General features: G+C 47.7%; 9 protein-coding genes across 9 annotated transcripts; 4 read left to right on the forward strand and 5 right to left on the reverse strand.

Moving 5' to 3' along the window:
• Positions 1 to 283: 283 nt before the first annotated feature.
• Positions 284 to 1199, reverse strand: CABS01_03793 (uncharacterized protein; the record flags this gene model as incomplete). Its single annotated transcript, XM_060537165.1, has 4 exons — positions 284 to 353; positions 503 to 702; positions 992 to 1086; positions 1157 to 1199. The coding sequence occupies 4 exons, from the start codon at positions 1197 to 1199 to the stop codon at positions 284 to 286; spliced, it is 408 nt and encodes a 135-aa protein (XP_060391423.1).
• Positions 1200 to 3617: 2418 nt separating this feature from the next.
• CABS01_03794 (uncharacterized protein) lies at positions 3618 to 4216 on the forward strand (the record flags this gene model as incomplete). The annotated part of the gene is made up of 3 exons (XM_060537166.1): positions 3618 to 3659; positions 3863 to 4092; positions 4177 to 4216. 3 exons carry the CDS (start codon positions 3618 to 3620, stop codon positions 4214 to 4216), a joined length of 312 nt encoding a protein of 103 aa, XP_060391424.1.
• A 1681-nt stretch (positions 4217 to 5897) lies between these two features.
• CABS01_03795 (uncharacterized protein) lies at positions 5898 to 7880 on the forward strand (the record flags this gene model as incomplete). Its single annotated transcript, XM_060537167.1, has 8 exons — positions 5898 to 6085; positions 6138 to 6253; positions 6349 to 6528; positions 6587 to 6660; positions 6729 to 6844; positions 6930 to 7474; positions 7539 to 7627; positions 7686 to 7880. The coding sequence occupies 8 exons, from the start codon at positions 5898 to 5900 to the stop codon at positions 7878 to 7880; spliced, it is 1503 nt and encodes a 500-aa protein (XP_060391425.1).
• Positions 7881 to 8954: 1074 nt separating this feature from the next.
• On the reverse strand, positions 8955 to 11491 carry CABS01_03796 (uncharacterized protein; the record flags this gene model as incomplete). Its single annotated transcript, XM_060537168.1, has 8 exons — positions 8955 to 8991; positions 9067 to 9196; positions 9478 to 9661; positions 9773 to 9974; positions 10034 to 10478; positions 10550 to 10622; positions 10699 to 11378; positions 11458 to 11491. The coding sequence occupies 8 exons, from the start codon at positions 11489 to 11491 to the stop codon at positions 8955 to 8957; spliced, it is 1785 nt and encodes a 594-aa protein (XP_060391426.1).
• A 784-nt stretch (positions 11492 to 12275) lies between these two features.
• On the forward strand, positions 12276 to 13610 carry CABS01_03797 (uncharacterized protein; the record flags this gene model as incomplete). The annotated part of the gene is made up of 4 exons (XM_060537169.1): positions 12276 to 12650; positions 12709 to 13234; positions 13300 to 13389; positions 13450 to 13610. 4 exons carry the CDS (start codon positions 12276 to 12278, stop codon positions 13608 to 13610), a joined length of 1152 nt encoding a protein of 383 aa, XP_060391427.1.
• Positions 13611 to 14534: 924 nt separating this feature from the next.
• Positions 14535 to 15302, forward strand: CABS01_03798 (uncharacterized protein; the record flags this gene model as incomplete). The annotated part of the gene is made up of 1 exon (XM_060537170.1): positions 14535 to 15302. One exon carries the CDS (start codon positions 14535 to 14537, stop codon positions 15300 to 15302), a length of 768 nt encoding a protein of 255 aa, XP_060391428.1.
• A 2037-nt stretch (positions 15303 to 17339) lies between these two features.
• On the reverse strand, positions 17340 to 17882 carry CABS01_03799 (uncharacterized protein; the record flags this gene model as incomplete). The annotated part of the gene is made up of 1 exon (XM_060537171.1): positions 17340 to 17882. The coding sequence occupies one exon, from the start codon at positions 17880 to 17882 to the stop codon at positions 17340 to 17342; it is 543 nt and encodes a 180-aa protein (XP_060391429.1).
• A 1131-nt stretch (positions 17883 to 19013) lies between these two features.
• Positions 19014 to 19838, reverse strand: CABS01_03800 (uncharacterized protein; the record flags this gene model as incomplete). The annotated part of the gene is made up of 1 exon (XM_060537172.1): positions 19014 to 19838. The coding sequence occupies one exon, from the start codon at positions 19836 to 19838 to the stop codon at positions 19014 to 19016; it is 825 nt and encodes a 274-aa protein (XP_060391430.1).
• Positions 19839 to 20389: 551 nt separating this feature from the next.
• CABS01_03801 (uncharacterized protein) lies at positions 20390 to 21171 on the reverse strand (the record flags this gene model as incomplete). The annotated part of the gene is made up of 3 exons (XM_060537173.1): positions 20390 to 20746; positions 20796 to 21044; positions 21118 to 21171. 3 exons carry the CDS (start codon positions 21169 to 21171, stop codon positions 20390 to 20392), a joined length of 660 nt encoding a protein of 219 aa, XP_060391431.1.
• Between the last annotated feature and the right edge of the window lie 1030 nt (positions 21172 to 22201).

The following is a 22201-nucleotide window of genomic DNA, read 5'->3' on the forward strand; positions in this document are numbered from 1 at the left end:
GTGGAGGCGAGCTAATCAAGCTACGGCTCTTTGCCAAACTAGGGGAATTCTTGCCGACATCTGTGATCCTTCAGGCTCTTGGGGAAGACCTGTTTCCTGGTCTGCCAAGATCGTGCTAGAGAAGAGGCCAATGGGGCATCGCGTGCTTTTGACTTCTGTCGCGCTGTCATGTGCGATCAAGTCTCGTTCCATTGGGGTGGATAGTGCCCAGCCCAGCCTGTATGTATTCATTTTCATCAGCGACATGGATGTTGGCGGGCCAGCGGGCTTCTTCCCGCCATTCTCATTCTCCAGTGAAGCCGAGACCGGGCAGCACACCGTGGACGTTGGTTGGAGCTTGGCGGGCGCCCAAGCTAGCTAGACGGTCTTGTGAGCAGTGAGCTTGTCGATGAGAGTCGAGCAACACGAGCTCCCCATACCGACGGAAACCAATGGAAGGGGGCGATTTTCGCTAGATAGGCCACCTTCATGAATTGTGCAAGCCACAAGTCTCTTCTCTTACCGAAAGCTCGTAGCAAAGGAGGAGACCGGCGTGATCTTGGCGACTGATGCGCCCGTTTCCCCGCCCATGTCCTGGGAACAGGCGCCGTCCAGGGCACTGCGCGAAAGACGGCTGGGAAAGCGGTCGAAGAGATAAGCTTTGCCGCCATTGAGACCGATTTTGACACGAACTGTGGCTCTCGAACTGGCGGCGCCGCCAGCCTGGGGCAACTTGGGGTTAGCTGGCACTGGGCAGCCTAATAGTGGCTCTCAGATGGAACAACGCGCGCTTTTTCGTTGGTCTTCTTACTTGGCGGGGAAGAAAGAATCTAGATCGCAATGTGTCAGGGTTCCTCTTCCCCGGATTTCCTGGTCAACATCAGCCCATCCCGGACTGAAATCACAGCACCACCGAGCACCCGCAAGTTATTCCGGGAGAGCCTTAGATTGGTGGTCAGCAATGTGCAAGTTCTAGGAAAGGCTTCGATGAAATACGCGATGTTGGATGGACCACAAAGGCTTCCGCAAGCCAAGCCAGAGAACAGGTCCCATTGTCGACGTCCTCAGTGCTCTTGGCAACAGGCAGTCCGGTCCCAACAACATTCGCTCAGCGTGGGCGTTATCCGATAGCACATGTCTCAACCGCATAAGCCATCTGCGAGACCACGCGACGAACGCCCATCCGAGTACGGAATGGCCCAATCGTAGTCCGAAACCATTCTCGACGAGGCGAAACCCTATTTGAACGGCCGCTTTTGAGAGGTGAGCTAGAAGGTTCGTCGTCCGTTGACCGGGTATGATGTGGCAACACTGCCTCAACTCGAGAGAATCACTACAAACAGCAGTGCCGTCTAGACAGGACAATGCCGTGGTTTCACAACGTCCCGGTCTGGTTCCGCGATCCCTTGCACTTGGTTCTCGAACAAGATCGTCTCCAGCGCCGTTCCCGCCTTAGTGTCTTGCGACCTGGCGGGCAACCTCTACAAACGACTCCCAATATCGCGGTCGAATGGAAGTGGAGAGGCTGTGACAACTTGCGCTCATAACGTTCAATTGGCATCTGAAAAAAAGAGGGTCACAAGGTAGTCAGACTTGGACCGTCCCATGTCTCGGTCGCAACCGGCGTAGATTGCTATTTGCTAAACAGCTACTGCCGAGGGACATCCGCGATTCGATATCGTTAATGCGGATACGGAAAAGTAAGGGTGAGAGTAAGATGAGTGGTAAAGGGTGAGATTGAGAGCAAGAGTGAGAGTGAGATTGAGAGTGAATCTGTGAGCACTATTTAACTCTATCGTTTTATATTACTAGAGGATTGCCGCAGTATATATAGACGCTACCCTACCCTCGAATTCCGCACTATTTAACCTTAACCCTTTTTATAAATTACCTATCCTTTTTTTTATTCTACCCTCTCCTTCGTTAAGGGATCGCTAGAATCGTAGTTTTAATAACTTATTAATAAGCTAATATTATTATCTAGAGGTAGGTAACCTATTCTTATACGTAAGTACTAGGAGTTTTATTATTATAGAGATAGTAGTAAATATATTAGAGTACTTAAGAGAGCTTTTTAATAGATTTTTAATATTATTTAAAGCGATTATCCTCGAGCTATAAGAAGAAGCCGAGGTACTATATTAATACGGCCCTATCTATTTTATTAGTACTAATAATACCCTTTTTAGTATAAAATATATTAGTAATACTCTACGGCCGCGTTACTATATTTCGTAAATCGTACTTAACGTTAGCGAAGATTTTAGTGTTATTTACTAAGTATTTTATTAAAGTCGTTATCGTAGGGTTAGTTTAGTTATTAGTATTTTAGTAAGTATTTTAACTTAACTCGGAGGCTCTTATAGCTCTTAATTAGAGGCTTTTAAAGGATTTATAATTAGATTTTTTATTTATTACGGGCGAAGTTATTATAATTAAAGCTATAGCGCTACTTACGGACCTCGATAGTAAGTAGTTAGTAATATAGTTATTTTTTTCTTATAGCGAGCTTAAAAAAGTATTTTAATTTAAGTACTAGGTAGGTACTATACTATTTTATTAAAACTATATTCTTATACTTATAACTTAGAAAGAATTAACTTTCTTCGATAATAAGGTACTCAGTGAATCTGTGAGACTCAGTGAGTGTGAAGCCTGGCGGCATTGGCTAATTGTTGGTCGAACCATCTTGCGCTTCTCACCTACTTCGTGTGAGAATGTGTATATTCTCCTCCTGTCTCTCTACCTACATCTACCTCGATTTCATCCCATGCAACCTCGTCTGTTCGAGTAGGTGACACAGACCGAGCGGCGGTGCGGTTTCATTTCCATGGCCTCGGAGCGACATGTCCTGTCCTGCATACAGTATGCGGCGAAAAGCAAATAACTCTTTTTTCTTTTCTCCTTCTCCTTACAGTCGTCCCAACGTTTTCTCCATGATCTTACTCCCGCCACTGCCGCCGTGAAAATGAAGAAAAAGGAGAAGTCGGACACAGTACGAGATCTTCGGACGAGTTTCGTCCCAGTTGGTTGGTGTAAGATTTCTCTGCAAAGCCCCATCTCGGGCGTTATTCCCACATGAGCAATCTTGTGCGAGACGGCTTGCGGCCGAAAACGTGTTGTTTGCTTCCTTCCTGCATATGCTGCTGCAACACCACGGAGCCGTGTATGGTCAATATTCCGCCTGTTTACATGTGCTCTTATTCGACCGGCAACGATGATCCCGAAAATGCCTCGAGGAGGGTACCAAGGGGATGGGAAGACCGGAAGAAGCATCTCTTCGATAAGAATTTGCCTACCAAGAACGCAAGCTGTGAAAGATGCAACCTTGTTTCAGGGTCGTAGAGAAGGATGAGGTCGCCCTGAATATCAAATTGTTTGCTAGAGGCACCCGACGCGCGGCATGCCCAGAGACGCTGCAGGAGGTTGAGGACTTCGTGTGAGTGAATCACCCATTGTACTTGTTACTCTGGGATCCCTCATGCTTCATCCCAAGAGATCATGTGCGTCAAATAAAACGTGGGAAGAGAGGCGATGCAGGTGTCCACGCGCATAGATCTATTGCTGCGCCTAATATGCTTCCACCCGTGCTTCCCTGCCTATGGCAAGCAAACAGTAAGTATGGATTGGGCCCAATAATGATTTGCTACATATTCCTCATGAACCTTTCCATCTGCACAGTAGACGATTCCTTGATAGAATTGCTACCCCTGCTGTCCTTCCCAGCGGGCCAAGCGGCGCAGCTCGCACAGCAGACCCGTTAGACCTCACCGCCACGGGCCCATTCATCTCGACTGTCCAGAGGTATTCTTCGTCGCCCTGAAAATCTCCTTTCCAAAGATCCAATCGCCAAATGCAGCAAACCAAACACCACAAACGCCAGCTCAATTCCAAAATCCCCGGCCGTCTCGACGTTCGGCCCGATCCACCACATTTGCGCCATGCAGGGAACGAGGACGCCGAGGCAAGAGAAGCACGACCAAACGCAGCCACGCTTCGCGGCAGCTTCGCGGCGTTGTCCCAGGAGTCTGGATCCTACCTCGCGCAGTTGACGCCACAGAACCAGAGGTCGTGGACGAGCACCACAGTTCACGGTCCACGGTTCACATTGAGGTATGCCACAGACCAATACCTAATGAGAGGGACGAAGGTCTCCAGACTCTCAATGAAATCTGCGGTGTCACGAATTTCAACGAGACTTGCCACCGATGTCATCATCGGCGCATACGCGTCGTAAGAGATATTTGCGGACCTTCGGGAAAAGTATGAGAGGAGGAGCTGAAAGTTGATGGTTATGGTGTTCCCCTTTGCTGCGATGTTGCCGAAGAGCGTGGACGAGAGGACTATGCTTTCGAACTTACTGAGACCTCCTGCTGGACCGACCATAGCTGATATCACCCTGTGGACTGTTTCGTTCTCGTAGACAGTTTCGAATCGAGGCGCGCTGGGTACTGTTCCTTAAATAGCTGCGCTGAGGATTATGAGGAGGATCGCATGAACAGGGTGATCTGCATAGGTGTACTAGGAGATACTCAGCCGTCGCTTGTTCCTTAGTAGGCTGGTTAGGTCGTCGTCAGAAGCGCAAAGAACGTGATAGCTAAAGCCGAGTCCCTCACAGCAAGCCCGGACGTTGCGCCTCGCATCTCGAAGGTGAAATTACCTCCTATGTCACCGATAAACTCTTCGCGTCGCTAGAAAGACGAGTTGAGGATAACGCCCTGTTAGATAGGCACTCACAGGAGCATGTTCGCGTTCATCACCACCACGAGGTCAAGACATTGACTGTCTTCTTAATGACAAGCTAGTCCACGAGAATCAGGCCGGCGCCTCGCACTTAAATGTTCCGGCCGAATGTGATTCGACGATAAGGGATGCCTTTGCAGCTCTTTCACTCTCCTCTCTGCGCATCTAGGATAGAAACTTCGCTCTCCGTACCGCGCTTCGTTGTGGCGAGAGGATGACTCTGGAGAAATCATTCCATTGAGCCCATTCTGCTATGAAAGCTCGATCATACTTGTGATGGTCGTGAATTAGAGGTTGTGCAAGACGGTCGTCACTTTTTGACGAGGTCAAAGGCGACAGGTCTTTTGGTCATCCTTGAAGGCCAAGTCTATCATTGCACAAAGGTGGTGTTGAACCCGATCACGCAGGGGCTTGATAATGACAGCCATATGATTGACTTGGACAAACTACATGTAGAGGTGAAGGTTTTCTTCGCCAAAGTGTTCCAAGTGGGAGCCGGGCGCTAAGAAGCCATCAGCCTCGGCCCTTAGAAGCCGCACCTCGCATCTCTGGACAAGATGAAAAACACGCAAAAGATATTGTCAAATATCTCAAGGTCCTAGCCTCCGATATATCGGACCTCCTAGCGGCCACGAGCCCATGGTAGCCTATCACTAACCTTGAAACTTGGCACCCCGGATATGCGCCGGAAACATCACCGCAAGCCGGCCCTGAAGTCCCCACGAGCCGAACCCACACAGATCCACCGTTCAAGAGCCTCTCTGCCAATGTGCCAGTCCGCTTACCTAGCAGGCCTAGCAATAGATTACATCAATGACTGCCCAGGCTAACTAATGCGAACCGTCCATAGCCTAAGAAACGGGGACTGGCCCCTCTGACTTCTCGGATGACCGTGCCGCGGCAGACCCGCCGCTGTTCGCCTTTTCCGAAACCGGCGCCGAAATATTTTGGCCGATTTCTGGGTCTGCGTGGGGTCCAAAATGTCATCGGTCAAGATTTTTCGTAGGCCGAGGTGGTATGAGTATTTCGCCAGCAGGGGGACCGCAAGGGGCATTTCTTCCTTTTATTCTCAATCTTTCCCTCCGCCAAGAGAACCACATGTCCATTGAGCCGTCCGGACGGTTCAATCACGGCCTCCACTTCCCCGATCTGCGGCCTCCGACTTGCGCCCCACGATGGGTGAACCTAAAACTGATGGCCCCGGTGCCGAGACCGGCGTTGCGGCTGCTTCGAACCCCCAACCCGGACAGGAGAACCTCGTGCTTCCGCTGGAAGGGAATGCACCAACGGAGCCCTATAGCATCTTTTCTCGCACAGAGAAGTGGTTCATTGTCGCAATGGTCGCCGTCGCGGGATTCTATAGGTAAGTATGGTTTTTCCGTGCCTCACACTGCCTACCCTGACATTCGGCGTAGCCCGCTGCCGGCAAACATTTACCTACCTGCTATCCCGAAGCTATCAGAAGCATTCGGCAAGTCTGTCGAGCTTCTGAACTTGACAGTGACAGCCTTTCTGGCGACTCAGGGCGTGTGTAAGTAAAAGACGACCTGCAAAAAATTGCCCCATGATATCCACCCTACCAGCTATTCAGTGAATGAATACGACCTAACACTTATACCTGAATAGCTCCGATGCTATGGGGACCCCTCTCCGACCGCTACGGGAGGAGGCCAGTTTTCCTAGTCTGCTTGACCATTTTGATCGGAGCGTGTATAGGAATAGCCGTAATTCCTACAGACGCTTTCTGGCTCTTGATCATCCTCCGATGCTTGCAGGCTGCAGGTTGCGCTAGCACAATCGCTCTTGGTAACACCTACTTTTCTTCATATCACCCTATGTGCGACGCTAATCAATTGATTATCAGGTGCGGGTGTCATCGGCACTTCGACTCCCGAGGAGAGGGGAGGATTCTTCGGCACGTTCAATCTGGGCCCTATGGTACGTTTGGCCAACTATTGGAGCTTTGCGAAAGGTACCTTACTCTATCATGGTACTAACACTATCAGCTTTCACCCTGTATTGCTCCGGCGATTGGTGGTGCACTTTCTGATAAACTTGGCTGGCGCTCCATTTTCTGGTTCCAGGTCATCATGGCTGTTTGCTGCCTTCTCTTCATCCTTTTGTAAGTCACGCCTTGTTAATGAAACAAACCCTCGCCCTTCTTTTCTTCATCGGAACCGTGCGCTGACGGCTACCCATCTCTATAGGTTCCTCCCGGAGACTCTTCGCAACCTCGTCGGCAACGGAAGTGTCTCTCTTGGTGGAGTATACACCCCTCTTCTACCCGTAGTAGGTAGATCTCGAAGGAAGAATAAGATCCAGGGCAACAAGCCCGGCGTCAAACGATCAATCAACCCTTTTGTCATCCTCGTATATCCTGACGTCGCTATAACCCTCACATTCACGGGCGTCGTTTACGCAGTCAACAACACCGTTGTCACGACGGTTGCCTCTTCTTTTGCTAAAGTCTATCCTTGGTTGTCCGAAACCGCCCTCGGTCTGTGCTACCTGCCCACGGGATTCGGCATGATCGTTGGCAGCACTCTCACCGGCAAGTTCCTCGATTGGGATTATGCTCGTATTAAGAAAAAGGTTGAGGAATCCGATGGCGCTATCTTGTTCCCTAAGGAGTATGCACGTTTAAGGACCATGCCCGTGTTACTGGTTCTTTTCTCCGGAGCTGTCATAGCATGGGGCTTTTGCGTCGACCGAGGGGTTCATATCGCTGTTCCTCTCGTCCTTCAGATTGTCTGTAAGTCAACCTCATGAGCTGCATGTCCTTGATAAAGTCGCGATCCCACAGCTGACGCTTCTAGTGGGGTATACATCGATTGCTATTCTCAACACAACCATGACTCTGATGATCGATATTCTACAAACTAGGAGCTCGGCTGCGACAGCATGTGTAAGTAACTTGCTCTGAAGAACTATGCCAGAACTTGGAAATGCTAATGTTGTCACAGACCAACCTCGTACGCTGCTTACTGGCAGCCCTCTTGGTGGGTCTCATCGACAGGATGACGGCTGCCTTGCGCATCAGTTGGAGTTACGTTCTACTGGGCGGCGTTTGTGCTCTACTCCTACCCCTCATGTATATAGAAATGAAGGTCGGGCCAAAGTGGAGAATGAGGCGAGACTTGAAGTCCGTGGATGACTAGAGACAGTGTTTGGCTTTGATATCCATGCCTCATTTACGTACCTCGATACGGCACAAAAGGCCATCAATACTTCTACCAACAGTTATGCTAGTGCCCAACCAAAAATCGCATTTGATATCGCATCCTCCACATATAGACACTACAACAGCCTACTTAGAATTCAGATCCAGAAGATTGCCGTTTTAAATTTCCTCGCTACCATCCATTATCGAAGGCTTCGCGAGTGACCTGCAAGACAAACCGTCGTATTTGTTCTCAATACCAAGAGTAAAATAATAAGCATAAATTTCCATAGGCTAGGCAAGTGGCAATGCTGCATATCATGCCAGTGATTGCTCTCACACGTGCGCCCCTATAGAAGCCACCAATTACCACAGCTTATACCCATGTTGCCAGGCGCCACCCCTATACAGCCCCAGTTACAGCTAAAATAGCAAATATTTCAGGCCTTTTAAGGATGCTTAATGTACTTGCCAGTCTGAATGTGCCGTAACACAACGCGGACGGGCCCTGGGTTGCGCTTTGTACCTGTTCCTCTATGTGTGAAAACAGCCTCTACAACTTGAAGAATAAGCCTTATTGCTTGTATCAGTTTCCAATATCAGTGAATTTCAAGCCTGCAACTGGAACATAGAATAAACTGTTCGTTTATATTCGCTTTTACCGCTTTTACTACTGCGGCATCCCTTGTACTTTGACCTCAATACAATTTAACCCTCAGTACTTCACTTGCCGCAACACCCTCAATTCCTTTCCTTTTGGGAGGCACACTCCAAAAAGCCTAAGTACGTAGAAGATTATGGGCTGAAGCAGGATTAAGTAAGAATAAAACGATTGTATTAGCTAGCAAACTTTCTTTCCCTCCTCTCAGTCCAATCCGCGGATTAAGCGCCGTTCAGAAAAGATGCCGTAGGGAAAACGCTGAATATCGCAGTTGTTCAAAGGCTGTCACTTAACCCGAAATATTAAAAGGCAAGATTAACATCGTCACTGTCATCCTCTGAAGGGGCTAGCGAATACTCGGTTCCCAATTCGAGTGACGACGGGGTGTGCTCGCCTCGTTCTCGTAATGAGCTACTTCTTGTCTCCATCGATCTTGTTGGAGGCGTCCCTGGATGACTGATAGGCTCGTAATCGGAATCAGAACTGCTATCATGGGTGTTACCAATAACTGAAATCTGTGCACCTGAGATTCTTTCGTTTTGCCCCTGTGATGAATCGCAGCTTGCCGCTGAAGGTGGTCGAAAAGCACGGAGATGACCAGTGGGCTTCCATCCGGGTTGTCGCCTCTTCGTCCGTGGCGACGTTTCCGATACCTGTATTTGGCGTTTGCGAGGCGGACGATGGTTCTGTGTGATTCTCTTCAGGCCTCTCAGCTGTTCCTTCACGGAGTCCACAGTGCAGGATGTAAGCGTTCCCTCTTCACTGAGTCGAAGACCACGACCTTCATCATCCACATCCGTGTCGAGCAAGAAACAATTTGAAGAATTTTCAAAATACATGGGACAGGAGAAAGGAGCCTCAGATCTCATGACTGTACGTGCTTTTTTGCTGGTCCCCAAATAGTCTCTTTGCAGCGAAAGGATCATGGCATCACCGTCGTAGGCAATTGAATGAGTGAAACGCCAGTAGCCTCTTTTGGGTGGAGGGAGCTCGAGGACATCGTAGCTCAGTGATGCCGTAAGCTCCTCTCTGCGTTCTGAGACTTGTAAGAACGGATCACACACGATCTTGAGCCATTTCTTCCCAGAACACCATATTGTGAAAGGATAAGACTTCGTCTGTATAGCAAATATATCAGCCTTCAATCCCCAGTAGAGACAGGTGAAATACTTTCAGTCACAACTCGAAGTCTGCATCAATGACATCTGACAAAGTAAATTTGGACATACTGCATCAGCGGTGACTTCGATCTCTTCTTGCCAAAAGATTGCCTGTTTCGCGACGGCTGACTGATTTCTCTTCCATGCCGAGCCACCATCATTCTTCAAGTGCCCAACTTGGATTCCGAATGCTACCCCTCTTTCCATGAACTCAAGGCCCGTCATGGTGGTCGCCGTGGCAATTGCCGCTCCTTTGGAGATATTCCATGAACTACAGCGTAAGTCAGCAAATATGACGTTTGAGAGAAGCTCTGGAACAGCTATCATTACTCCTTATCTCCCGCCTTTTCGTGGAAAAAGAAGGGATCATCGATTTTGGCCTTCCTGCACGCCTCCCAGATGTAGGCCTGGACGATGGAGCTTTTGCCGCTTCCGCCGGAAACTACAACTCGTACCCTGTTGCTGAGAGTTGCCGCCTCAGCAATTTTCTCCTTTGCCAACTCGATGGGTCGTTTCATCCCATCCAAAAAGCAGCCCTCGGCTTCTTCTTCCGAAAGATACACCGTCAGCGATCTCCTGGCATTCTGCGGATCTGTGACATGCAGCGACATCTCCTTGATCTTGTCCGAGCGTAACTTCTTGATATGCAGATGAAAGTTTTGAAGAAGCTGCGTCCGCTCTCTTGGAGGTAACTTGGATTTCAGCTTCTTTTCCAAGTATTCTATTGCAAATTTCCCGAAGGCTTGCTCCCACAGTCCAGTGCCGCCCCTTGTGCCTGGGCGAACAAGATTTAGCCACGGCTGTTCCACAGCAGCACAAACATAGACAATCGAAGTACCGACTTACAGAATGTGTCGCCAACTCTATAGTAGCTAAACACCTGTTTCTTGCCCTGTACAACAGTAAACATGCAGCCGTTCTGATGGATGTTTGTCAGTATCATCTCATACCGGGCGCGGCTTCGGATGTGGGGAGCAAGGTGTCTACATTCTTACCAAAGTGTAGCCGCCAAAGTCCAAGAAGACTAAAAGTGCGGGTTTGTCGGATATTCGAAGAATCTCATCGTGAAGGCGTTGGTTCCAGAATAAGTTATGTGCTGAAGCTAGACTTTCCACGTGGAAGTCCACATCTGTGTCGGTCGTAAAAATATCAGGGAAGTCAGACATGACTCTCCTAATGATGTCTTCGTAGAAGGTTCGCTCCTCGTGCCCCCAGAATGCTGGGTAGGACAGCCCAACCCGAAGGATCTTGACCTCGCTGAGCACACGACCGTGCAAATACCCTCCTTGACAGTAACTTTGTACTTGCTGAAGAACAGCTCTGGCGATGGCGTCCATTCCCTCGTCAATGAGCTCTTGGGAGCTCCTGATTCCCCCCCTGTTCAGATTCTTATTGATAGCCTTGAAACTATTGATGGCGGCGGAATTGCTGCTGAAAAGTTCCTTGGAGGGGGTAGGAATTCGACTATCGTCCATTCTTTCACCAAGGTACACATCGCCCTTTCCGTCTAGATACAGAGCCGAGTTGAAGGCACCCTTTTGGTATCGCTCATCGTGCCCAGGATGAGATCCTGTGTTGAATATATCTTGTAGAATCCGCTCTCTACCTTTGAAAGTGAGTAGACTGACTCTGATTGCGGTACTGCCCCAATCCCAGCCCAATATCCTGTGATCATCTTGTCAGAGGTATGGAAAGTAGTCACAATCTCATACATATTCGTTCGGTAGTTTAGGACAAGAGCTCTTGTCACCTACGCTGAATGAATTTCTGGAGATTCCATATCGTCATAGAGGACACAATCGTCCGATATTTGGAAACTTGACGATAGAAAGTGTGAATCCAAATGCTGGATCAGAAACGAAGGGAGGTTGATGTGATCTGAGTTAACTGTTGAGGTCTCTAAAGTGGAGAAAAGTTAAGAGTGTAGCATATCAAGCAATATAGTTCGAATCAGCACTGCGATGTCAAAGCTTGCAATTGTGCAATTGAATATGGATATATATGATAGTTTCTGATGAAGGATTCATTGTGAGAATTAGAGGGACCAGCAGAAAACATTGAGAACTTGTCATGTTTGCAAGACAATGCAGCAAAGCTTTTGATTGTTTTCCTTGGGATCAGCAGCATAGACTATAAGGGAGTCCTAATTTGAGACAAACAGATTAAATGTTTGCACGCAAAATTGCATGGCGTAAGCGCTTTCGAAGTCTCGAGATCATTAGTGAGGAACGTCCTTGCAGCTATTGTTTTCTCTTTGGTCTTATCTGCTTACGACATGTTTGCTTGCCTTCTCGCGAAAATAAGCGAATGCCCTGAAAATTCATTGACGACATTTGTTTGCGCGCGGCGGGCTGCATTATCAATATCGGTTGCGTGTAGTGAGGTGCAAACACAAGAAAAGTTAAGGCAAGCCTTAATTCTTGCTTGTCTGATCTTAAGGTACTTATATCATCTGCACTTTGAGTTTCCAAACCCTTCCTAAATGTGTCGCAAGAGAAACACCTCGCAGGTCTTGCCCCTATCAGTACATCCTCTTCGCCACCCGTCGTAAGACAAAACCTGCCTATTCATCATGGATGCTGACCTGTCGATGACACCTTCAATCTCTCGGAACGCCGCAGAATATGTTCAAAAGCTGACACAACACTACAACACTCACCTCGAGGGGGAACTGAATCGGGGAATGAAAAAGCTCGTCAATCAATACGAAACCTTCAGGGAAAGAATGCGGGATAAACTCGTGTCCGAAACGCCAAGCCGATTTCCCTCTGATGAGAAAGGGTCTATCGTTGCTCAAATTGAGAGAACCTTTCTCTGCAACGTCAGCAATTTCTCTCTCGAACAGAGTCAAGGGCTTTTCTTCTCTGCCTTGGAGTATGCCCCCTCAAAGCGACCGATGTTCACTACACCGCCTGAACTTCGTCAGCCTAGTGAAACTTCGATAGTGGTATTTAATCAGACTCTTTGGCCTGTTCTCCCCTTCATACCACTCACAATCAAGATAGTCATCAGACGGGCTTTCTTCAGAAAAGACTGAAAAGACCACAGAGCCTCACTTGGAATCTCGGAATCCTTCCCCCCAAGTGCCTAGTCATGACCGTCTAGACTTGAATAAGGGACGCAGGCGGAATCATAGCCTTGAGAACTTGGAAGATACACAGACACATAGATCATCCCCTGCGTCATCGACCAAGGAGCCGCTCCAAAGAACGATTCCCAAGAGCGGCCGTCAGAAGCTTATATTGAAGAAACAGAACAACAAGCGCTTGCAACGTTCTATACAGAAGAATGTAGCATGCACCTTGACGTCGTCAATCACAGTATACTACCCCAAGAACTTTGTCTTTTCTTACACACTCAATGACGAAACAAGTTTCTACATTCTTTCTTGCCCAAAGATGAGCAAAGGCTGCCATGATCCAATCTTCAATAGTGATCCCTTTGAAGATGGTCTAGCAACTACGCACTTCAAGAATTGCGGCATCGCTTTTACCAGCGACGACGAGATTGTTCGTACATACGCTCGGCGAGGTCAGTGAACGGGTACTTGGTCTCTTTAATGTGTTCATTTGATCTCACATATCAATGCTACGTAGTCAAATCGCCACGGAACGCCCCAGTCAAGCAGAGCTGGGTGAAGGAACACAACGACAGACTGAAAGCCGGAAAACCATCAAGTCCGCAGAGTAGGTCTAGTACTTTGGCATTTCAGATTCACGCTCAAGACTCACTCAAATACAATACAGACCCTGCCCAGATCAGTACCTGTCATGGTATCCCCGTATGCGGGAAGGAGACGAAGGGCAAACCTGGCGGGACTGAAGGTAATAAAGACTCTAGCTTCGAGCCTGAATCAGACAATCACAGAGACGAGTTGGCTATAGGGTCAGATGATGGCACGGATTGAAACCCGACTGGACCGCTTCATCAATATGTATATAGCAATTCTTTGTCTCTTAGCTTCCAGGAAACTTTAGTAGACCAAAACCCTGGGTACGGAGAACCATTCGTTCAACATAATTCTAGGCTTACCGGGTATCTGTTACAAATAAGACATATCTTCAAAAGCTTATATAGGGTTTCCAACTTTTCTAAACGATCATCTTCTACGTGCGTTTTTTAGACGACTAGGAAGTGGCAACGGCCTATGACATTTAACCCAGGTCGTATGTAGTGCTGGGCTCTGTGAACACGTGCACCAGTGGCGTCGTAGCTCGCTCATGATACGCTCGGTCGGGGTTCTGAGCGGTCGGTCTGCCAGCACTGACTGTCACTCATCTAGTCCAAGGAAAATCATGTGATGTCTTGGTTTGTCCAATCAGCATTCCTAGAAGTTGCTGCACACTTATCCAAGAGTATCACTTGTGTTGTACTACATAGATCTTGCATTTGTGGCTTTCATTCGAAGCAATTATTTTGCAAGGAGCGGCATTTGATAACCAATAGCCCAGCAGGATGTCGTCAAGAAAAGGACCTTGCAGGAGCATTGCAGCATCACCTGACGCACTAAGTCTGCCTTGTTCAGAAGGAATGAATCCGAGTCGAGCTGCCAATATAAAAACGCCGTAGTTCTCCTATAAACCCATTCCGACTTAGCTCTCCACCCAGCCTCGAAAACAGTCCTCATTTTGGTAGCATCGCCAAGACATCCAGAAGGTTTCCTAAACCATCCGCCCTCCCCGAACTGCCTGCTCCACTTCAATAATCTGACACCAACTCTCTAATATAATCAACACTCCCTTAAGCACATTAGATATTGTGGCACACTCTGTCCTCTCATTATACCCTGCCTCAACGGAATCACTCATTTCCCGGAGCAGGTCAAGATTCGATGGGAGGGCCAGGAGATGTAGCTTCTGGCGCCGTTCTACAATATTATTTCGCGAATTCCTTTTGCGACTTTAAAACAGGACAAGTAATGCCTTCATTTTGCTATGAATCAATTGATGTTCAGGTTTTATATGGATACTCCATCAGAAGGCTTATCTTTCGCCATGGAAACTTGTTTTACGTCAGGATTATTTACGACAATTATATTGCGCATACCTCCCAGTTTGTTACTGCTCCGATACCCCTATCATCTTTGAGCGGTTATGTGCCTTTGGCCAGCTACAAATCCTTAGGGAATCAAGGAACAAGAGGCGAGAGATTCGACCGCTTTTTCATGAATTTGTCGACGCCAGATGATCTGTATGGCTGTCTTTTCAGACAGCCAGGTGCTTGTGCGGAGATAGGCAAGGTCATCTGGTGCGATGGTGGTTTCTGGACCTATGACAATTCCAAGGGACGTCCTGGAATCACCTTGGGCTACGATAGCCACACTCGCATTTCTATAATTTCTCCCACGTCAACGAAATCTCAAGGTCGTACCGACACACACCTGTTCCTTGCCGGCAGCCCAGATACCCAAGATCGCGCAGACCTGCATTTTGTCGACGGCAGCAATAACAGGACTTATATGCCCAAAGACTGTTATTTCAACTATAGGGATACCTGGGCCGTACCTCACGATTGTGTCCGGCCCTTGTATAAAGGCACCATTCGCGTCGACAAAAACAGTCGGATTTTTGATACCCAAAACAAATTTGCGGAAGCCTAAGCTTTATCACCTGAAAGATAAAACTTGAATTCCACCATCTCTCCTCGGAAACAGAAGCTCCGTCCAGCCGCTGGCGCAAGTAGGATGTGCACACAGTCTTTTCACTTGAGCCCGAACAACACTACTAGGTGGACGAACCCTAAGCTTCCGAACAGGCCGAGCCCGAGGTCTAGGAAAACTCATGATTTCCACGAAGTGGAAGATCGATTGTCAATTTCATTCAACTTGTTGGTCGAACGGTCATACCCCGGTGTGGTAGAGAGGGGGAGGTTGATGGCGTTGGTACAAGTCCTTCATTTTGAGAACCTATCCTATTTCCTAAGAAACGATCAAAACTGAACCCCCGCCCCCCCCCCCCCCCCCCCCCGCGGGGGGGGGGGGAAAAGGAGGAGAGGAGGAGGGGGAGGAAGGGGAAAAAAAAAAAAAAAAAAAAAAAAAAAAAAAAAAAAAAAAAAAAAAAAAAAAAAAACCCAACACCCCCCCCCCCCCCCCCCCCCCCCCCGGAGGAAAAAAAAAAAAAAAAAAAAAAAGGGAAAAAAAGAAAAAAAAAAAAAAAAAAAAAAAAAAAAAAAACCAGAAAAACGAAAAAGAAAAAAAAAGATTTCCTTTGTCGTTTTTGTAGCATTGGAGCAGGTCTCCCTCCTTTCATATTCAAGTTCGGCATGAAGAGATTTGGGGGGCCGGCTTAGGGGGTCTACCTTGATGTCATGGTGCTATCACACTGTACAAAGGCTGTGTCCGGGAGGGGCGAGGTCGCTAGATTTTAGTTAGGTGCTTCATGGCCAACGGCAAAATCTACCTTGTGCTCTCCATCTAGGATCTTGACCAAGATTCCGTACCTCTACATGAATGCCTATTGACTAGCTAACTTCAAGCTCAGCCTAAGCAATCTCAACAAGGATATCTGAACTGTGTAGGGTTTCAATCTGCTGGAGAGTGCGAACTTACTCTCCCCTTTCCCAGATCATTAGGGATTTCAATTACGTACACTGTATGGTAAAGAGGAATGACATATGTAGTTTGAATCTTAGACTGTGGGGACCAATTCAAACAGCAGATGTATCGAAGGTGAATATGCTGGAGTATCCAATTATCAACGATACATCGCTATAAGTTCATTGCAGAGTCCGGATATAATAGTACGGGTGCTGGAAATAGAGACGGTGGAATCGAATAGGGACTTGGACAAAGTGATGTGCGCTGGTTTCGATAGGCAGACGGTCTGCACTAACCCGGCAGTACAGTAGGGTGCCAAAAGTTCGTGTACACCCTCCCAGTGCGTCACCTATAGCCCACTAACTACGTCTCTTTATTATTATAAATATCGTCTTAACTTAGGTATAAATAATAATATTTTAAAATTTTATAAAATACTTAAGTATATAAACTATATAAAACCATTTTTTATATATTTTAAAAAATATTATAATAGTACTTTATAATAAGATATAAAGTAGAATATAAAATAAAAAAAGATTTATCAAGAAGTACAGTGCTATTCGCACTTAATAGGCCCTATAATCTACTATAATAAAAATCTTTTAAAACCTATTTTTTAAAAGATTTATTTAACGCTTTTATAATTAAATCAAATATAATACAACTTAGTTATATACTAATATAATAGCTAATTAGTTATATAGTAATTTCTGATTTCTTTTTTCTATTATATTTAAGTTTTAATTCGCTGTTGAAAAGTAGTACTTTTGCGGGATACTGTGCGCTGCACACGAACTTTCGACACCCCACTGTATACTTTCAGCGTGGCGGCCGCTAACATCGGTTGACCCTAGAAATACAGTGATCCCCCGAGTCACATCCTATAGCCCCCGAAGCATGCCCTGAACGGACTTTCTCTAGAATGTCGAGTTACCAACACGATGTTCATACATTGACATGATGTTACTCAATTGTATAAGTACTTATGCAGTTCCCTGAAATTCAATATCGAGTACATAGTGCTAGCGATCGAAGCAAGTGATTTAAACACATTTCCTTCCGGCACATATCAAAGGGAAGGTAATCTGCTCCTGGGGTTTAGTAGATAGGCAGAAGCTGAATTACAGTGCAGCCCCATAGAGGCCTCTGACCCCAACCATAGAAGCTTAAAAACGGTTCAGCTCCATTCTCGCACACCATGAATGCACCATTAAAATCTGGACCCATTTCCCCGGGATAGTATACCCCGTTTTCGTTGAGGGTGAGACCTTGTGTACCGTCTTCGCACTTGAGCTCCACTGGTCTACCGCTAGGTACCATCGCAGGCCCGCGCCAGGGCACCACCATGCCGGAAAAGGAGGATGAGTCGCCGCCAAAGTCAACGCCAAGGGTATTATTATTGGCATAGAACATGCTTCCTTGACTCTCGGGTACCAGGATCACGGTGGCTTGACATGCGGCGTCGGAGACGTAGCCGAGCTCATAACCCTGGATAATAGGCCCATTGCCTGGAGAATCGGGGTAAAGCATGTTGGCCCATAGACGGAAACTGTTGGTTCCATCATCGTTCCTGGCGGAAATGGTTGCCGCTATTGCACCAGCAGCAAGAACGGTTGTTTTCAGGATGGCTTGAATGACCATTTCGAAGTTGTCTTTGGATAGAATGAGGAAGGTTAGCAATTAGGTTTCTTTGATAAACGTATGGACGCACAAAGCATTTGGTTACGGTCTGGAGTTGATATGATGCAAGGTACCGTGGAAAGCTTCGTCCTATTTATATTGATGTCCACCAATCTTCAGTATGACTCCAAGACCTGTTTCAATATGGGAATGTAACGACATTTTGGGCCTTGTCGATATTTCGCCCATGTATGTCTTCTGTTTGTGCCCGGATCTTCCCACACCGCTCGTAAGATGGTGGGCTTACGAGAGTCCATTCGACTGCAGGTCTGCCTATGAGGACCTCCGCAAGATATTGCCTCGGGAAGGAATTTCGCTAGTCGGACGCTGGCCAAGGCTGACTTACATCAATTGTCCACGATCTACCTCGTATCCTTGAGGCAATATTACGTGCATAAGCTGTAAGATCAGATATGCCTAAGCGAATTCCAACAAGGCTATGATTACCATGCGATCAGAAGAAAACAAATACGAGGGACTGTACACAAGAAACGTCATGCGCTTTCGAATTATCAAAAGAGGTGTAGAACGCAGCTAAAGACCAAAGGATGTCCTCTCTGGCTGTTTGACTTATCCAGCGGCAGCTGAGTATGGGAACAGTGGCCTCAGGAGGAGATCTTCTGAAGCTGATGCTAACTCCTAATGTTGATTATCGATTTACAAAAAAAAACGTTTCGTCTTGTTGAGTGAGTTCATGGTTTCTGCAACCTGTTGCTGCTATGTCGCCAATTCCTCTCAATCACCTTTTGTTCAATGATTAGTTATGTGTCACTTTTACCCGCATTGCAGAGTAAGTATGTGAGAGCCCTCAAAGACCCGATCCACTGCCTTCCTCGCCAAAGGTTTCGACAGTGCGGCCTATTTTCCCTTAGTACGTGGCTACATACAACCTATAGTGACCTGATTGAAATGATGATTCATTCACAAAGTGCATTCTTGTGGGCATTGTGGACTAGATGATGGGGAGTGAGATGACAAGAATTTGTGGTGGACGTAGTAGGCTTCACTTAGATCGCCTGTATATCTCGTTTTGGAACTATTTGGCAATGATTTCCTTTTCCTTCATTCCTACTTCGAGGCCACAAACCATGGCTAGATTTCGCCGAAAAGGAGACTATTGGCGTCCAGCTCGTCAGGCCCGGGAACTTCGTCGGACTGCCTGAAATGCGCGTACCAGGCGAGAAACTCTGGAATCGTCTCAAAGATGTGTAAGCCGTGATCCAGCGTGGAAAGAGTGTACCTCCACTTCCAAGGATCTTCGTCAGACTCGCGGCTATACACAATGCTGAAGTTGGCATCAGGCCCTGTGCCAGGCGCCCACCCTCCCGCGATTTGCCAGCACTCTGGGAGGCCCGCGTGCTGCGTCAGGTCCTCAGGTGTCATCACCCTGTCGGCGTGCGGGCATAGATCATCTCGGCAACCCCACCAAAAGGCCGGGTGGGCCCGGTTCCGAAAGACGGGCAGCCCATAGCCCACAATACCGTCAACGAGCCTGGCCAGCACGCGAAAGTCCTCGGGAATCGAAATGGTTTCTCGCACGTCTTCTCTAGACTTTCGCTTCAGACTCTCTTCAATGACGGAGAGGTACTCGCGACGAATAGCGTCACGCTCCTCAGAGGTGCCTTCGTGCTCTTGCATCACGTAGGTACCGTCGAGGCCAATCCTCGGCGCCAGCTCATCGAAACGTGTAAGAATCTCGCTGGGCTCTGAAACGCCAAAGTCTTTGATGGTGGTGTCAAGAAGCGTGTTAAGGCCGTCCAGGCGGAGTTCTTCGACGTCCTCATCATCTTCTACATCGTCAGGTACCGCGGTGGCAATGAATGGTACGTAAATATCGAGAGCGCGGCGGTTCTGCGTTGAGATGAATGAGCGATATGCAGCCAGCGAGACTGCGATGTCATCTGGAGATGAGGCCATCTTAGAAGATGAGGGCTGAGGAATGGATTCTAACAAGCGGTGTCAAGCAAGTGATATCAATTAGAAATTTAACAGGGCCTCGGGGAGATGAATGAAAGATCTCTGGGTCATGTTGGACGGAAGCCTCTTCTAGATTCTAGGCAACCCTTTAACTTAGCTCGTAGTCTAACCAAACCGGGATCGTCAAGCAAATGTGGAGAACATTATGTTTGCGGCGACATCATGTGCTGGAAGACACTGAATTTCCTCAAACTATAAGTATCAACGTTTACGTGGTTCGCGGGAGAAATAAGTAAAACTGCACGAGTAAAAGAAGCAATTCTCGGTACCTCTGAGAACTTAAATACACGAGAATAAATGAATTAAGAAGTGGAGTTGTGAGGGCATTTGGCTCAACATGTGAGATCGACCCGGCTTGTCTTCCCTCCTTTGATCTGGACTTGGCCGTATGCTCTACTGGCTGCGCGTGTTTGTGGCCAAGAAAGAAACATCGAGGCATCGACGCTCCTTTTGTAACCAGCAATGACTTTGCCAGGATCTCCGAGCGAGAATTAAACCGGCTGGCCACCGGGGCTGAAGTTGCCACATTCCGACAGAATAACATTCCAGCGCTCGGCCTCGTGGAAGCGCTGAGTAGAGGGAAGGTTCGGGAAGGGGATCTCGCGCCAGTTGACGCATTCCCACATGGCGAGGGAAGCAAAGTCGGCGACGGTGCGGCAGGGGACGTTGATGGCGTACGTGTTGTCGTTGCACCACGCAATGGCCGAATCCTGGTTGCAGGTGGTCCGGATGCACTGGCGTGCCTGCACGATGCAGCGACCGACGTTGTACAAGTGATTGATGCCAGTTTGGATATCAATCTGGGACACGAGGCCCCAGCGGCCAGCTCCGCAGGTTTGAGAATAAGCCTGTTGTTCATTAGTAAGACTGCTGTTGAAGTGTGGTGAGAATAGGTACCTGGCGAGCTTCGAGAGTGCTATTGTCGTGCATATCTCTCTGTTCAACACCGGACTCGGTGATGTTGACAAAGATGGAGGCCTCGGGGGCGTCGATGAGGATCTGGGCGTTGATAGCCTCGATGTCGGCGCCCTCGTAGTACACATCAGGACCTCCGGGGGTAAGGGGCCCCTCCCAGCCCAGAAGGCCAATGGGATAGGGAATCACACTCTCATCCCTAGCAACGAGGCCAGAATCGACTGGAGAGGCCTAGATAAAGCAAGATTTAGTAAAGAGGTCTATTACCCATAATAAAAGGTAGGTTGTCAGAGCCGCGACTTACATAAGTAATGCGAGCCATGGTGGCCGCCATGAGTGTGGAGAGAACAGTCTTCATGGTGAGTAGAGTAGATTGAATTAGACTCCCTGATGTTAATTGAGAGGTTGCGGTTGATGATGAGAGCAGGTGGATTGGAACCTCATGAATAGTGAGACTTGATCAAATCTTTATACTCCGCGAGTGAGGGGCTGAACCTTTCAAGCCTCGGTCATGAGGCTTGCCTTCCCACTAGAATAAATCAGACTCGACACACTGCCTACTCCAAAGTCTCAATAAGAGACTTAGTTTCCTCGATAATTTTACACTCGACCCAATCAAAGCATGTAAAAGTTTTCGAAGTCCAATTTTAATCCTGCGGGATCTGCCAAGTCATAGTGAAGTTGCAGTACATAGATCAGGGCCGCCAGGGTTAAGCTTGGCAGCAATATACGAATTCTTGACTTCTCGTGTATCAATGCCATAGACTAAGTAGCCTCATAAGGTTGAGGTCTGGGCACAGTGACTGAAGTTCTGTCTTGGTGCCACATGTGACTGAGAGGTCCACACTGACGGAAGTTCTTATAATGGCTTGGCACCAAGCATGACCCCCTAGTTTTGGGCTGATTCAACTCTCAATTTGAGCTCAGGCTCAACGGGAATCTCCAAGGTTTGATTTTTTTTAAGGAATGGTTTAACAAAAGGTTTGGGAGAGGCCATAGATAACGGTCGTAGGCCTTTCCAACTTGATTGTTGTGACTATGCTTTGAGTATCCCCCTAAAGGCCGAACAGCAATCGAGGTGGGAGTAGCAAAGGAGTTTAACTGACAAGAGAGTTAATAGTTCCTTCGTATAAAGTGAGCAAAGGGAACTAAATGTAGCGGGCTTCGCGATGCAAACAGCAAGCGAGCAAATCAAAGTGAGGGATTTTTGCGGTTAATAATTCGATGGAATCCCTCGGCTAGCTACCTACGGCAGGACGTTGGCATTGCATGGAGTTCCAGTGCCTGCCTATTACTAGCATCCCGAAGTCCCAAACAGTCTTCTTGAAGTAAGCTTATTTTGGCCGAGGACCCGATGCGAGGTGTAACCATGCCTATTCAGATTTTGA

Source organism: Colletotrichum abscissum (genome assembly GCF_030869225.1).
Source record: "Colletotrichum abscissum strain IMI 504890 chromosome Unknown Scaffold_7.1, whole genome shotgun sequence".
NCBI classification, from domain to species: domain Eukaryota; kingdom Fungi; phylum Ascomycota; class Sordariomycetes; order Glomerellales; family Glomerellaceae; genus Colletotrichum; species Colletotrichum abscissum.